The 16,501-nt window shown below is 47.8% G+C and overlaps 1 protein-coding gene across 1 annotated transcript; it reads left to right on the top strand.

Moving 5' to 3' along the window:
* Nucleotides 1-5,127: 5,127 nt before the first annotated feature.
* Nucleotides 5,128-10,049, top strand: ITPRIPL2 (ITPRIP like 2). Its single transcript, XM_039390501.1, has 2 exons — nt 5,128-5,136; nt 5,305-10,049. Exons 1-2 carry the CDS (start codon nt 5,128-5,130, stop codon nt 7,183-7,185), a joined length of 1,890 nt encoding a protein of 629 aa, XP_039246435.1. The 3' UTR covers nt 7,186-10,049.
* The last annotated feature ends 6,452 nt before the right edge of the window (nt 10,050-16,501 follow it).

Raw genomic sequence — 16,501 nt, 5'->3', positions numbered from 1 at the left:
TTAAGCCATTAGCTTTTTCCTTCTCTGTCCTTGACAGGATGTGGTAAGGGTCTAGGACAAGGCTTCCTAGAGCTACCACTATCCTCCAGCCTGGCAGACCGGGTGCTGTGAGCCAGAGCATCAGCTTTTCCCACTGTAATTGCCAAGTGCTGATAAGCTGGTTTCCCTGGACAGATCCTCCCTCACTCAGGTTTCCTCCTACACTCTATTTTCCCTCCTTTTCCCTGGGTGGGTGATCCAGCCCAGGCTCATCAGGAGGAGTGTCAGCTGAGCCGGGATCATCTCATTATGTGAGGCTGTAAGCTCGTTCCCTGTTGTGCACTTACCTTTGATTCTGCAGGGTGTATCTCAATGCTTTGTGCCTAAGCTTCCTCTTTGCAGCTTGGTGCTGCAGGTTGTTTGTCAGGCACAAAACCCCTTCTCTAATTTCATGGCAAGCTTAGGGGTACAGAAGTCCAAAGCTGAAAGGCAGGGAGGCCAGGCAGGCTCACGGCTGGGACCCAGTAATGAGAGTCACTGGAGGGGAGGGGGGCAGCTGCTGCCATTCTGCTGCTCTTTAGAAACCATCAGTGACACTGCCACAGCACTGCTGAAACCAGCAGGGAGCTGTGGGACAAGCCCGATGTCTCTAACTCTCTTATGAAAAACAGAAATGGCAAAACAACCCCAAACTGGTATAAGGAAACTGTTACAATCCTCATGTAAATTACTCTCCTTTAATCAACACATTAGGGCTCAGCTATGTGATCACTTCTTATTAGTTTAGCAAGTTATAGTGCAAATACAAATTTCAGTTACTTACCATTAATTAAGCTAAACTATTTCAGTCAGTGATTAAATTTACATTTAATTAGATTGGTATTAAACTGGTTTTTATTAAATTGGTTTAACACAAGCATGTGCAAGGTTTGGCTCTATCTGATGCTTTTTAAGCCTGGGGATTCCGTGTTGGGGGTTCTCAGACCCACAAGTTCTGCTGAGCCCTGGGGGTGGTGGGGGAAGGGAAGGGTTGAGCGGGCTCCTGCATGGGGAAGGTGACACACTGGGGCCTTGTCACCAGCACAGTGTGATCACCTCCTCTGCTGCCCTAGGAGAGCTACCAGGGCTTGTTAGCTGGAGTGTTTAGATACAGCACTGGAAGCTATACCTCAGCATGACTGTTGTCATTCAAATGTGGATCACATCAAATACTGAACTTAAAGTGCCTTTGCGAGACTTATGGTCTTGACCTGGAGAGTTGTCATGTTTCCATTTTCGATGTAAAAAACATTCACAGTTACTGCTGATCCCCTTTCCATATGATGGTTGTATACTTGCATTCTTCTTGCTGAAAGATGTTTCCTTTCTCTGATGCTGTAGTTGGATTTCTTCACAACATGAGCCACTTCAGCTTTCTGGAGGACATGGGATGGCAGTCTGCCACGGCCACAGCTTGTCAGACAGAACTCAGCACCCCAACTGACACTGATGTACATAGGCTGGTGCGTTTTTTTTCTTGTTTCATTGCTTAGCTGGAAACATATAGACATGGCTTCCTGAATGCTGGAGTAATAGTAAGTATAAATGCCCTGCTCACACAAGTTTTTATGCAGAAAAGTAGTCCTTGAGGCTTTTCAAATGATATGGGACAAGCTGGAAATGAACCAGCTGATGCTGGTACTGATCACCAGCATAGAGCCAGGGTATTTCTGTTTGTGATAAGGACAAGCTTGGGCAAGAGGTTGTTGTATGAGTTACTCAGGAAGCCATCCTTCTACAGCAAGGAAATCCTGTATTGGGCTCTATGTGATTTGTAGCAGCCTGGGCTGCTTGCAGGCTCTCAGATTAAGAAGTGCTACACCCTGCTGATAGCTAGTGAGCAAACAGACTGGCAGAGGTGGCAAGAACATCCCACTTATTAAACAGAAAATGTTTTAAGAGGGAATGTGCACTAACACCCCTACCCCCAAAACTGCTCCATGTCCATGCACGTGCTTTGGAGGTTTGGCTCTCCTCAGTCCTGGATTGCTGAGTCTCCTCATCTGTTAGTGGTAGCAAGAACACCCTTGCCTGTTCTCCCATCCCCTGCTGCTGTGACTGGCAGAGATTCATTAGTCCACAATAAAAGATGGATTCATGTCTGCCTGATGCTGTTGGTTTGCATGGTAGTTAATAGTATCCCATAAAACCTGGAGTGGCAGTCAGACAAATGGCAGGCGAAGAATGTTTATTATGATCATGGCATCTCCCTGGCAGGACCACCCAGTGGGCTGGGGGAGAGATGTGCTGGCAACTTTGCTTTCAGAGGAAATAATTAAAAGAGTAATGACTGGAGCATGAAGTTGAGTGACAGATCTTGTATTTTTTTGTAATCAATTATTCTACTTTTCTGCTATAGTCCATTTAATAGAGCACTATAAGAAGTTGGAGGTATAACCCGCTTGCTGTAGAAGAGCAGCTGTACATCACTGGTGCTGGAAGGGATCCCCACATATTTCCTCCTGCACCTGCAATAGACCACGTGCAGCTTTGGTTCACCAGGGCAGATACCAACCTGGGATAGCTGGGAGAAAGTCTAAGGCTTGTGTCTCAGGTAGATTGTGGAAACACCAGACAAATGTCATCACCTGTCCTTGTCTTGTGTCTTTCTGCCACTTTCTTCTACCTACTTGGATGATGCAGACTGTTCTGCCTACATCTGACAGTGTCTGGCATACTGTAGCATGAACAGATCAGTCACACAGATGTGACTGATGAAATACTGCCAGCTGTGGGGAAACTTTAATGGATGCTCTAACCCAATGATTCCTTTTGCCTCTGCAAATCTGCCCCAGAGCTATCATGCAGATCATATATACTGGGATATCTATTTTTAGCTCAGGCTTGTTTGAGAATAACATTATTCCTTATTTAGTGAACAGGATATCCTGGATATGGGACATTCTGAAGCGAGTGTTTAGATAACATCGATTTAAACAATGGGTGATTTAAACAATAGTAGTAAAAATTGATGTTATGAATTCTCTCTGGTCATGATTTTGAGGTCAAGGTTATTAGTGTACAACCTATTATTTTTCTTGAGTATGCAATTGCTATTAAAAACTTCATAAAGCTGAGCACCTCTGTGATGTCTCCCACCTCTGATGTACTGAGCATTTTGACCAGAGACCCACCCTGTGCTCAGGGAGACACGAAGCAGCCAAGCCTCAGAAAATAGGCTGTTGGCCACCTTTTATCAGCCTCAGGTTCTACAGCTCTCATCTTGCATCTGGCTGAGGAGATGGGAAAGGACCCACTGGTAATTTAAACAGCAGTAGTAAAAATCAGTGTTGTGGATTCATTCTGGTTGATTTTAAGGTCGTGGTTATTTGTGTACAACCCATCACTCTGCAGCCTAAGAGAGCCCACCTCAGCAGCATCTGGGCACGTAGGAGCCTGTGCTGGGCTGGTGTTTGCACTGGCGGGCCTGGTGTGACTGGTCACACACACTTTTGGCCAGCTGGCCCTGGGGCCTGCCCCACTGCCAGGGGTGACATCTGCATTTCCTCCCACCCATGGGGCCCACAGCTGGCTGGGAAGCTGCAGCATTCCCCTGTACACAGGTCCCACAGGGATAACTGCCGTGCTGCTCAGCTCTAGGTCACCCCGTGGGCAGGCACAAAGGGCTGTGCCAGCTCCTGCATGTGTAGCTGTCTGTCTCCTGAGCGTGGCCGTGCAGCTAATCAAATCAACCCTGCGTGAAAAGAGAGTGCAGGCTGTCTTCAAAAATCAGTGTGCCTGTAGCAAGGCCTGAAGGCATGTGGAATATGCTGGGCTTGAGGGTGTAAAAAAGCACAGGCTAGTAAAAATTGAATGCATGGGCCAAGGGTTCAGAGTTCAACAGTATTTTCAGTTGAAACATCTTGAAGGATTGGTTTAATACCAGCACAGCTGTGGTTTTTTTAAACAGTTTGGGGGTTTGGGGGTGCAGAACAAAGTGAAGTGAGGGGTCACAGGCAATAAACAGCACAATGAATGTTTTTGTTCCCTTATTTGGCTTTGTGAAAAAATATAGGAAAACATAAAACAAGGAGTGGGGAAGAAAGACGCTTTTCACTTCCTGGTTTTTTTTTTTCCCCTAAGATATGACTGTTGAGGAATGACATTTCTGAGTAGTGAGGCTGTGGACTCAGCTGCCTGCAGCTGTCAGAAAACATGCTTTTGGTTGTGGGGCATGGAATACTGTACTGGCTGAGATGTTATAAAATTGCCTTACCTTTACATCTGCTTTATTTTTAATTTAAAAAAATCCTCAAACTCCTGATTGTAAGTCCAAGAGTCAGAGTTGGAGTGGTTAGGACATCTCTTTGTATTTCTCAAGTGTACTCTTGACTCTCACCCTAGTTTTGTTGCCTGTGAATTAATTCGGGTTGCTTGACCTTGATTACCCAGTTTGACTTTGCGTGCAGTATCTTGGCTGTAAAACACAAGTTACTTTTGGTGAAGTCTGATTTTTATGTACTTGAAGTCATATTTTGTGTCATATAAAGACAAATTGCATAACCAAACATTTCTACAGCCTTTCTCTCGATTCTCTGACTGGTCCTTTGTTACAGCATTTTCAGCTTATTGGGTTCAGTCTCTTGTGTTCAAGCACTGCTTCTTCACCTTCGTAGGGCCACTTACTGCCAGTGTGCAGATGCAGCAAGTTTCAGTAATGCATTAAGAACATGACCACCTGAAATTAAACCACAGAATGCTTACACAGATGGTTCTTAAACTTCAGCAAACAGCTTCAAAACTCAGTAAATGTTTATTAACCAAGCAGAAGTCCCCATCAACATCTGAGACTTTTACATACTTCCAGAAAAATATGTTTTGCAATGATCTCAAGTATCTGTGCAGATATATTCCAGGGCTATTTCTTCCCTTTTAGTTTGTTAATATCTGAATATTTGGGCACAAGGTAAAAAACTCAGGGCTTTTGAATGTTTCTGACTGCAATCAACTGTTAGTAAGGCAGCAGCCCATCCACACCCTGGTGCACTGGCACTAATGGCTTTGCTGTCCCTTTCGCACCGAATCCCTCAGGCAGAGTTGGGAACCGGAGAGCCTTCCCTGCAGCGGGACAGGCATGTAACACTTTTTATTTGAGGAAAAACGTGCAACATGGAGCCCGTGACACGGCACCGCAGCGCGGGCAGCAGCGCTCCCCGCCACCCGCCGTGACCCGGTGCGGGGGTACAGAAACACCCCGTTCCACACCAGGACACCCCGCAGCGCCGTGTGGCGGTGAGGGGGGCACGCGGTGCTCCCGGAGCGGCTCTCGCTCCACTTTCGGGGCAGCCGGGGCTCGGCGGGCCCGGAGCGGCTCCCCCGGCCCGGCGGCGAGAAGGCGGGAAACGGGCACCTCGCGGGCGGCCCCCGCCGCTCCCCGCCCCGGGCCGGCCCCCGTCGGACAACGCCCCCGGCCCTCGGGCCGCCGCCCGCGGCATTTCCTCTGAGCTCAGCCGGCGGCTGACGCGGGGCCGCGTCCGTCGGAAGAGGAAGCCCGGCAGCGGCGCGGCGGCCGGGGCAGGCAGGGGCGCGGCGGGGCCGGGGGCAGCAGCGGCGCGGCCCGCGCTGGGGGCGGCCGGGGCGGCGGAGGAGGAGGGGGCCGGCGGGGGCGGGCGCTCCCCGCCTGCGGGGCCGGGCGGCGGCTCCCCCCGCGGCCCGAGCCCCCGCCGCGCCCTGCCCGCCTCCCCCCTCAGCGTGCGCGGCTTCTGGCCGCTGCTCACCGCGCTCTGCACCGCGCTCCTCTGCCTCTACCAGGCGCTGCGCGGCGGCGCGGCCGGCGAGGGCGCGGGGGACGCGGCGGGGACGGAGGAGGCGGCGGGGTCCGGGGTGCCGCTGCTGAAGGGCTCGGCGCTGCTGCTCCTGGGCTGCCTGCTCGCCCGGTGCTGCGGCGCGGCGGGCGGCGGCCCCCGGCGCGGCGGGGCGCGGTGGGCGGCGGGGGCGCGGCGCGGGGCCCTGGAGCGGTTCCACGAGCGGCAGCTGCGGGTGTCCCCGCACGTGCTGGGGCACAGCAAGGCGCACGTCGGGCGGGTGGTGGCCGAGCTGGTCCGCGCCGCCAAGGCGCAGGGGCTGCAGCCCGGCCCGCTCGCCCTCAGCCTGCGCGGGGACTTCGTGCGCATCGGCAGCGCCTACGAGCAGCACAAGGTGCGCAGCCCCGACTGCTTCGACATCCTGGTGCCCCTGCGGCTCCCGCCGCACCTGGAGCCGCAGCCGCGCTGCGCCCCCGGGCTGGGGCCACGCGGCGCCTTCGTGTGCGGCCTGCGGGCGAGGGACGGCTGGTCACGGCGCTGCCGGCCCTTCGCCGAGGGCTTCTGCGTGGAGCTGCAGGGCCGCAGCCACCTCTCCTCGGGGCTGGTGCTGCGCTGGTTCCAGGGCCACCTGCAGCGCTGCCTGGGCGCCGTGCGGTACCGGCTGCAGGAGCGCTGCCGCATCAGCCTCTCGGCCTGCCCCGGGCACCCACCCACGCTGCACATCCTGCCCTGCTCCGACTACGTCTGCTGCCACATCTCCATGGCCGTGCGCCTCATCCCGGCCATCCCTCTCGGCGACGCCCTCTACCTCACAGCCCTGCCACCCCAGAGCCCCCCGGGCCCCCCGGCCCCCGAGGCTCTCTGGGGCCTCAACGCCTCGCGGCAGGAGCAGCGTCTGCTGGGCTGGCTGAAGGAACAGGCCCCGGCCTCCTCCTGCCACCTCAAGTGCCTGCAGATCCTCAAGGGCCTGCGGGACCTCCGCGGGCAGGGCCTGGAGGAGCCCTTCTGCTCCCAGTGGGGCCGAGTGCTCTCCTCCTACGTCCTGAAGACGGCCCTCTTCTCTGTGCTGCTGCAGGGGCCCTTGGAGGCCTGGGATGAGCGGTTCCTGGTGGAGCGGCTGGAGGACCTGGTGCTGTACCTCCGGGACTGCCTGCGCAAGCAGGTGCTGATGGATTTCTTCCTGGGCAACACCAGCATCCCCGAGGCTGTGGCGCTGCCCCGGTTCCTCAAGGAAGCCACCCCTGTGAACTTGCTGGCTGCCTTCGACGGGCCCACGCTGGACCTTGTGGCCTTCCAACTGATCAGCACCTGGATCCAGGCCCCACACATCATCAGGATGTACAGCAATCCCCGGTACTTGCGGCCAGTGCCCACCCCGTGCCGGCACATCGCTGAGGCCAAGCAGGAGCCGCTGGCAGAGTGAGCCGGTGTCACCCGTGGACCCTTCCAGGGCAACGCACAATCGCAGCCCACTGGTCCTTCAAGAGCCTGAGGAAGGTGGGACCTGATTAAATGTGGTCCTGTGGATTTGTCCCTGACCTGAGAAAACTTGGAATCCAGAGACCAAGACTGAAATTGTGATTCTTGTTGTTCAGTCTCATTGGTTGTACGTGGGAAAATTGTGAAATTTCTGGGGAAGTGCCTTAGTGGAGAAGTCTTGTGTTCAGTTGACTTGTTTGCAAACTAACAGGCTCAAACTGATATTTTTAGAAAGCCACTTTAATTTTTTGTCTTAGTGGCAAAATTGACCATTTTTTTTGAAATTTGCCTTTTATGACAGAAAATCCATTTTGGATTTAAAAATCCTGGAAGTGCAAACAACCCCCCTTCAGCATAGCAAGACGCTCTTAAAATGCGATGAGCACTGGAGCATGGGTGTGGATCACAGCTAGAAATGCTCAATGCCATACTTTAAATTTCCTGTGTAATAGAGCACATCGTGCTGAACAGAAATATAACACGTTAGTGTAAAATTGAGGGAAGAAATGAAGCCTCTCTGATAACAGTATGAAGAATCTAGTTGCACATTGCTGTGTTCAAGTGAAGTTTGTAACAAAGGATTAAAATAGAGATAAAAGGAAACAAATAGCACTTTATTTTCACAAAGGCCTTATTTTTAGGGTAATTGGCTGCACTAAATATTGCTATGGAGGAGGCATTAGTATTTTCTTAAAGGAGTGGTATTTGAATCATCCTAAGGAAAACCTTTGAAAGAAATACTCTGAGGTTCATTTGTGGGTTCTCGTTGAGTTTTATTGTTTGTTCCTGTATTCAAGTATTATTTTCTTAGAATTTGCTTTACCTCAAGGACCAACAACAAAACTAAGAAATTCTGTATTATTTTTTGGAACAAATCTGAAAGCAGTCCAAATCTCAGTGCCAAAGCTGACTGCTGCAACCCTCCTGCTCCCTGGTAGGAGTTTGGTGGGATTTTTGGATGACTGCCTAACCAGTTGTTTGATAGTGTCAGTGTTTGAACCAAATAACCTGATGGGATTTTTTAGTGCTATGCCATAGCAAATCGTTATTTTATTATGGGGAGGAGGAAGCAAAATATTTCAGGGTACTTCAAAATTATTTAGTACTAATTTGTGGTACAATGGCAGTCGTAGGCTACGGATTCTGGTGTCCTTTAAGTATAAACATCAGGCAGATGTTTCTACTTCTTGCCTGGTTATGTCCCAGTTCTGGAATAACCTGTTGAGCTGTAATGCAGCCAGCTTTGCAAATATCCTTGGCTCCCAGTGCAGGTACCTGGTGTATGGGAACCTGATGTGCCAGGGCGTCAGCAAAGTCAGAATTTCAAATCCTTGCTTTATTTGGTCACCTGCTCAAGTATTTGATGTATTAAGGGCCAAAATGTGTTGCTGAATTGCTGGTGTCTAGGAGTGTGTGCCTTATTACTCATTACTGTGTCCTAGGTAAGCACTCTGAAATGAATTATGAAGGACCAAGTGTAACTTCTGGGAAGCTTTAGGATAACTTGAAGTTACTAATCTGCTCCTGCTCTCCCCGATGTACCAGTGTGACTTATTCACAGTTCTGTACATCAGAGCACAAAACAAACGTTTTCAAAATCTATGAAGCTTTATAAAAATCTATTTTTCTAAATGGAAACACTCCCTAGGCATGTGTTTGCCTACTTCTGTCTATTTTTTTAACTGCTCTTGCAGTCTTATTTTCAGGTAATTATAGCCTTAGGTCACACCCGCAAGCTGGGTTATTTTTGTATTTGAAGCACTGTGCTTCCCTCTACAAATACAGATAGTGTATTTATAGGTAGTATTGATCAAATGTTCTTTGCACATGGTATTTAAGACTAAGTCAGCTACCTTGGCATTTCCGGGTTTTTTTTGGTAGCAGACCATGATATGTTCTATTTTTCCAGACTTGTGTTAGTTGGTATTTAAAATAAGATGCAGTTCTGCAATCAAAGCCATTGAATCTTTTGCCCAAAGAAGAACCAGACAGCCAGTCCAGGTTATTGTGGCTGCCTGAACTCATGACATAAAAACCCTTTGGCTGTTAATTCTGGCATCATGACCACTTCAATCAGCTGTCTGTCAGTTTACATCACTGCATCCCTGTCTCTCTCTGAAAAGGTAGATGCACATTTTTGTAGTATTGCCACAATACAGGAAAATCTGAAATAGATTTGGGAAGGACTTTCTCACTAAAATGTAGTAAGGCCAGGAAAAAGTTTGCATTGGAAAATGCATGACAGAGATGGTGAAGAATGTAAATAGTTTAGAAAATGAAAGTTGGGCTGAGGGGTGAGTGAGGATGATGGTAAACTCTCAGTGAAGACGTGCTGCAAACAAACCAAAGGACATGGGGTAAAATTGGAGGAGAGCTATTGAAAGCAAGCAGATTTGGAGTGTAGGGAAAAAAGAGATTTAAGTGGGGTTTGCTTTTGACAGTATTTCCAAGGCAGTTGAATCAGGATGAAAAGTGAGGCAAACCCTCAGTTTATTAGACATGCAGGCAGATCTTCAGTGTGAGTTTTTGCTCAGAAAGACATTTTTGAGTTTGCGATGGGTGGTGATGGGAGAAAAATGCATATGTTTGCTTTCACCTTAGGCTTGGGTGAGCTTTCCTGAAGAGAGAGGGCATCCTGCCATAAGGCAATGTGTGTGCAGGTGGTGAGAGGTGTGAGAAAATCTCTTAGATTGGATTAACTTGTGTCTCAGTTGTACAATTGAGATATTAAATGTATTTTTCTTGTCTGCTATAAAGCGTGCATTCATGAATACGATTGACAAAAGGAGCTGATAAAAGCTGGGTTCTGTTCCACAGCAGATTGACAGCACTGGTACCTGCAGGGTGCTGGAGCTGTCAGACGGCCTTATCTGCAAGCAGGTGTAAAGAGAACTTGACCCATAGGAGTAATCCTGTGAGCCTTTTGCCTTCTTCCTCCTCTCCCAGCCCATGGATACTGCACACAGAACGAGGTTGTGAATACCTGTTTGTTAAGGTTGTAGCTGTTATAATGTACCATAGATTCGGTGTGGTTCCCTCTGTGTGTGTAAACTGAAACACAAACACAGAAGAAAGAGCATGTTATTTACCCCTAATGTGGGTTCTTGGTTCTCTTACCTGCAATCTAATTTTGCAAAGACTGTGCAAATGAAGTTGATTTTATTGAACATACCTGAAAGAGAACAAGTTTAGTTACAGTACCAAAATTCATATATGTGATTTCATTTTGTATTGAAAAATGCTTTGTATTTCTCAAAGGCATTATTATATTTTATCTGACCAAATATCTTGCAAACATTCCTCTTGATTTTGAATCTCTGCAGAGTAATGTAAATTTTAAGTGTCTGTTTGTAATGGACATTCTTGGTACAACTATTTTTTGCTGGTTAATCATAAGACCAAAGAGTAAACTGAAGTGTTCAGCTGCTATTGTTTTGGTTTATTTTAAAGTGTTTATAGGCTCAAAGTGTCAGCCCATTTTAATGAAACATTTATAAATTCATTTCCTATTTAATGCCAAAATACATTTGCACTTTTATTGTTTCCATAAAAAGTCAGTGGTTTTGTTTGAATATTTCACTATAGTAATAAACAGCTGTGTTAAAGCACCTATGTCTCAAGATTTAAATTCCTTGTTATCTTTTTTTCAGTAAAAGATACCTGCAGCCACAGAACTATGATTGGCAGGTTTGTGTGCTCTTTGGGAGGAGACTACTAAAGTGACAAAACCATGGGAAAGCAGGAAGTCCACACCTTGGGAGTTGTGCAGAGGGACGTGGGAGGAGAGCCAGAAGAGAGGAGAGCACGGCTGGCACCACCTGTGGTGTTGCTGACTTGTGAAATGCAGCACGTTGGGGTTTGGGGTTGTCCTGCTCAGAGGTTAAGGAGGATTCAGTCCTTGTTTCTCTGGCTCCACTTTTAGGTTGCTGCAAATATGCTTTTTCTGGTGCTTAATAAAAAGCTAGGACTCGGTTTCACAGTATCTGTGTGATCTCTTCAGTGTGGCACGTACAGACACATCTCTGTTCCAAGCTGTGTAGGTCGTGCTTTATTAAATATGAGAAAAGTCCTTCTGGAGCCAGCAGGAGTTTTGGTGATGGGCCAGCAAGTTACCTGCCCTTTGTTAGTCTTTGGTAAGATGCTAGAACTGTACACTTAGAGCTTGTGCTGATGTTCCCTATTAAAGAATGAAATAACAGCAAGACCCTGAGCTTTTTAATCATTGAGTCAAAGCAGGCTGAAAATAACTATTGCCAGGTCTTTGTGTACCTGCCTTTGCCTCCCAGGGAGTAGCTTCTGTGAGAGGGGCAGCAGGTGCTGGCACAGTGCTGAGGCAGCCCAGCACTTCCCGCTGGCAGAGACTGGAAAAATGTCATTCCTTTAGTGTCAACACTCAGACACCCAAGTCAGCGTGGTGGAAATGTATTTAGAACATTACCTCTAATAACATTATCTCTTATTAATGGCTTCCTTTAAAAGCAATAACCATCCTCTGGTCTCCATTCATTCCTTGCTCTGAAGTATTTCTCTGTTTGAAGCCTGAGTTTCTATTCAGCAGAAAATCATTAAAGGAAACACGGGCCTTTCCTTTCATGATAAATCTGTTAACAAAAAATTAACTGGCCTAAGGACTTGCATGCTTGATGTTTAAAGAAAAGCCTGTTTGCATCCAACTCTTTGGATAAATTGTTTAAAATCTTTCCATCCCTGTGCAAATACATCCCTTGTAATGCAGCCAAGGTCAGTAGTGAATTGCTGATTAAATACCGCTAATGCAAGTTAAAGCTGCCTGGAAGGGAAGGGACTCTTATTTGTGCATCCCATTTTCATAAGGCTCCAAAAGAGTTCAGACATGAGAAATTTGCTGTTCCAGGCTGGTTCGTTTCCTGTCACCTCTTTAAATGTGTGCCTGGTGAATCTTCCCTGAGGTAAGTGACACACATCTGAGTTGCCAGCAGAAGAGCAGCCAGCCCCGCTTTCGTTGGGCCAAACAGCACTAGGAAGCTGGTGGTCAATGTAGGGGCAAGGATTAGCACCCCTTAGAGCACAAGGATTTGCCTTCAGTGCTTGCTGATGCTTTGGAGCAGTGCTGTGCTTACTCGAGGGGTTAGAGTAGCTCCCAGCTCTAAAAAAAGCAGGATATGGAGGGCTGACCACGGAGAGATCTGCCCGGGTTTCTTAACCATTTGGGATGCCTAGTTAAGAGACTACCTCTGCTCTGGTGCGTGTGCCTGCAGTGTCCTATTTTAAATAGCTAACCAAGAATTGGCATGTTTGTAACTGCTTTGTAAGAGATTCAAAGCACTATAATGCTCATCAGCAAGAGAGCTATAGGTACTGTGTGTTCTGTGGCTGTAAACAGCCTGTGGATTCAAGTAACAATTTCTATGCAAAATGCTTAAAGGTTGTTACAAACGCATACATCAAATGTCACCATGTTCCAGTCTGTGTTAAAGAAGCCTTATTTTTTTCCTTTTAAAGGACAGCAGTGCTGATTCAGAGACTTGGAAAATTTCTGTCTACTCCAGTTACAGGCTGCTTTTCTTGAGACCCCTGGGAGTTTCCCCCACCCCCCTCCCCAAAAAAAACCTGAGACCAAAGCTGCATAAAGAATACTCAGCTCTCTGAGCTGGGCTGGATGTAATAAGGGTTTGCTAGTGTTTTCATCATACTTATGATCCTCTGTTGGCTTTTATCCCTTCTGCAGAGCCCATACAGTAATCTGGGCAGGGGAAAGAAAGGGAGATGTAAGGAATCAAGGAGACAGGCTTGATGGACATCATGCTGTGAAGGTTACTAGCTATCAAATTAAAGAAGAAAAATTACCCTTATGGCAGATTCATAGTGGAGAAAGTGGAAGGGTTGCTTTGAAAAGTCTCACTGTGCTGACAGAAACCTGATAGCTGTAGAAACAGAGGAAGAACTGCAGCAAAGCCCAACTGATAGCTCACTTCTCCCCTGTGATTTCAGTCCACTCCTTTCCAGTTTCAAGTAGAGGAGAAGAGAAACATGGAGCTGAATTCACTGACAAATCCCTGTGCTTAGTAGTCCTGCTTCAGGGGAGGGCAATGGAGAGGGCAACTCCTGGCTCACTCTCTCAAGGTTTAATCCTGTGCAAAATTAAAATGCTGAAAGACAAAACTCCCATCAAGGGAGGGAGTGTTGGGGCACAGTTTGTGAATCTGTCTCCTGTGCTCTGCCAGAGGACAATGGGGGATCACTGGTTTTAAAGACAAGTCCTTCTGAAATTCAGTTTGGTTTACGTGTGCTGGAAGCTGCTCTTGAGTTTCCCAGTTCCTCCTGGCATGGCACAGGGAGCTGCTCCACTGCCTGTGCAAGTGAAACGCTGGAGCAGCCGCTACAGAGGAAATGAGTCATTCCTCTATTTCTGTTGCAAAAGACTTCTCTGCGCTGTGCAATGCATTTAGGAATATATTCCTATTGCTTCTTGGAAGTTCTCCTCCTAGGACCACGTTTAGGCATAAAACCCATCAAATTAACAGGCACTTACAGACTTTCACTTCACTTAAATCGGTTGTGCAGGCTTGGCTTCTGCAGGGAGGGTTTTTTGGAGCCTTCCTGACACTGGTATTCCATGCAGTTCTCAGCTCCAGGTCCGTTTGCTGGCAGAGGGGCTGCTGCTGATGAGGTGGTTGTATGGGGGGTGTGAGTATGACTTCTGAGTGCCTCTTTTTTTGTTGTTGTGTGCCCTTGGAGGCTTGTTTAAGTGTGTTTCAAAAAGGAGAAACTTGCTAGTCATAAGGATTGTGAATCATGGGAACTTCTCCAAAAAAATATTTCTGTACAGAGCCTGTATGTTTTCCCAGAAGCTACTGGAGCTCAACAGCCATTCAGACCCTACCAAAACTAATGATATCTCCTGAACAGTAAAAAAAACCCACCAAGGGAAATGGAGAGAACAGAGGCAGTAGGCTCTGAGAAACCAGTTGGCCCATCTCTCCCCATTTATGTCAGTGTAGTGTTTTCCAGAGTGCTGCAAACAGACATTAAACTGCCTGTTGGCACAGTGTGGATGGGGCAGTACCTGAGTAGCATCAGGCTTCTCTGTCTCCTCACTGCTGCTCTGACAGGTAGATGACTAAACAGAGCAGACTGGCACTCAGTTGTAGCTTCTGCTGTGAAAACGCTGGAGATCTTGGTAAGAATTTGGCAAATTGCCCATTTTCAAATCTCTCAGGAGTCTGACTTGTTCAGGAACAAAGCAATTCTTGGCCAAAGCTTTGTATGTGCCTAAGAATGAGTTTCTTCTAACAGTCTGCTTATCTCTTGGCTCCTCGAGTGCTGTCTGCCTTGATGTGCAGAGTCTTTATGATGTCCTGCACCGGGCTGGGGGCACCAATTCCAGCAGAGCAGTAGCAATGCAACTTTACTGTGACATTTACCCATCACATTTTACAGGTGCTTCTTAAAATGTTCCTGCTTTCAGTATAAAGACGTGGTGGGTGTGGGAGGATGGTAGCAAAGCACACTGACTTCTGTGGTTTGTTACTTGAAAATGCTGCTAGTGCTCCAAGAAACCATATAAATCTTGTGTGCACAGCTTGTGTGCCCAGTGGTGTTTTAAATTTGCCTCCTGAAATAATTCTCATTATCTAAAATGTGTATAGAGGCACATAATGAGCTTAATAATTCCTCAAGGAAGAATTGTTATGGTCTTCCAAAGTGATCCCTGTGTTAAGTGGCAATTAAGAGCTAATTATAATGAGATGCTGTTGGCTGAGATTAGTAGCTGATTTAGAGTGTCAACAGAAACATCCACATAGATAAGCAGGAGAGGAGATGGTGGGAGAAAAGTGTAAGTAGGGAAGGCAGCAGCTGGGCTGTAAGGAGGGGCAGGTGCATCCCCTTGGAGGAGATGGTAACTACCTGGATGGTCATCAGAAGAGTCAGCCCTCAGTGGAAAATGTGACAGCTTTTCTGAGGGATAACGAGGGGATTTGCATGAAATCCTTCAGCCAAAGCTTTCAGTGCTTGTATCTCTTGTGGAAGATGATGTGGTGTGAGTGCTGCTTCCTGCCTTCTGAAGTGTCAGCCGGTGAAAGTGCTGTTCACCTGTCTCTGGCAGCTGGAGGGACTCTGAAAAAGGATCATTTCAGTGGTGAAATTTATCTCTGGCTGATAAAGACCCTCATAATGAGACTTTCATATCAGAGGGCTCTGGTGGGGCAACAGTTTGAGAATCTATTTGCCTGACTGCCATTGGTGTAGCTGTATCTGAAGTGCACAGGTATTTTATTTGCATAAAACTGCTCACTCTCAGTGGTCAGCAAACACAGCTGCCCCAAAAACTTTTGAATTGCAGAGAAGAAGGTTAATTTTGAGTGAATAATGTGTTTCTCTGATTGAACATAGGACCCTGCACATACTGGAATATGCTGTTCTGGCTGCTCTGGCACATCTTTGCCCCTTGAGAGCACCTAGGGTTTGTTTTCAGCAAATTTCCCCTCCCTGTGATGGTTCCAGGCTTGCAGAGGGAGCAGGCCCTTGCAGCAAAGGGAGCAGACAGATATCTCCCTTCTCCCTCCCTCCCAGTATTTTCATAACCTTTTAATGGCATCCCTGTGGAATGGGGACAAGATGGTGATCACATGCTGGCCACTGCTGCTCCATTTCTTCCAGTGGGGGAGGAAGCCAGGATGAGATCAGATTTACTTTTTTCCCTTTTCTGCTTGGAAACTTATTTGTGTTGCTAACAAGGTCCCCAGTTCAATGCTGTAAAAGGGATGCTGCAGGGAGGAGGGCAAGTAAGCTTCCTCCCTTGGGAAAGGGCTAATGCAATCCTTGACTCATATAAACTGCTTTTCTGAGGCCAGTGGGAATGCAGTTTGTCACCCGTGATGGCAGGTGATGCAGGCTGAGCTATTGGCACAGCAGGATGAGGTCGTAGATGGGGCTGGACACACACCAGGACATTGCTCAGGAACAGGGACAGCATCTCATTCCCTGACAGCATCACTCAATCAACTGCAAGTCACTGGGCACATTATGGGGGAGGAACATAATGTGCTGCTACCTGTGTAACCACAGAATTGCAGAATATGCTGAGTTGGAAGGGACCCACAAGGATCACTGTGTCCAGCTCTTAGCCTTGCACAGGACCATATAGGGAGCAACCCCAAGATCTAACGTGTTACCATCGGATCCGTAAGAGCAGTGTTTTCAGTCAGACACCCAGGGGAATGCCCAGCAGCAAGGAGTAATGTTATCACCTGGATTTTAGCAGACTTTTGTATATGAGG

Source organism: Pipra filicauda, unplaced genomic scaffold, assembly GCF_003945595.2.
Source record: "Pipra filicauda isolate LSUMZ 115617 unplaced genomic scaffold, ASM394559v2 scaffold127_size2900866_pilon, whole genome shotgun sequence".
In the NCBI taxonomy this organism is placed as follows: Eukaryota; Metazoa; Chordata; class Aves; order Passeriformes; family Pipridae; genus Pipra; species Pipra filicauda.
This window is presented reverse-complemented; position numbering and strand designations above follow the sequence as displayed.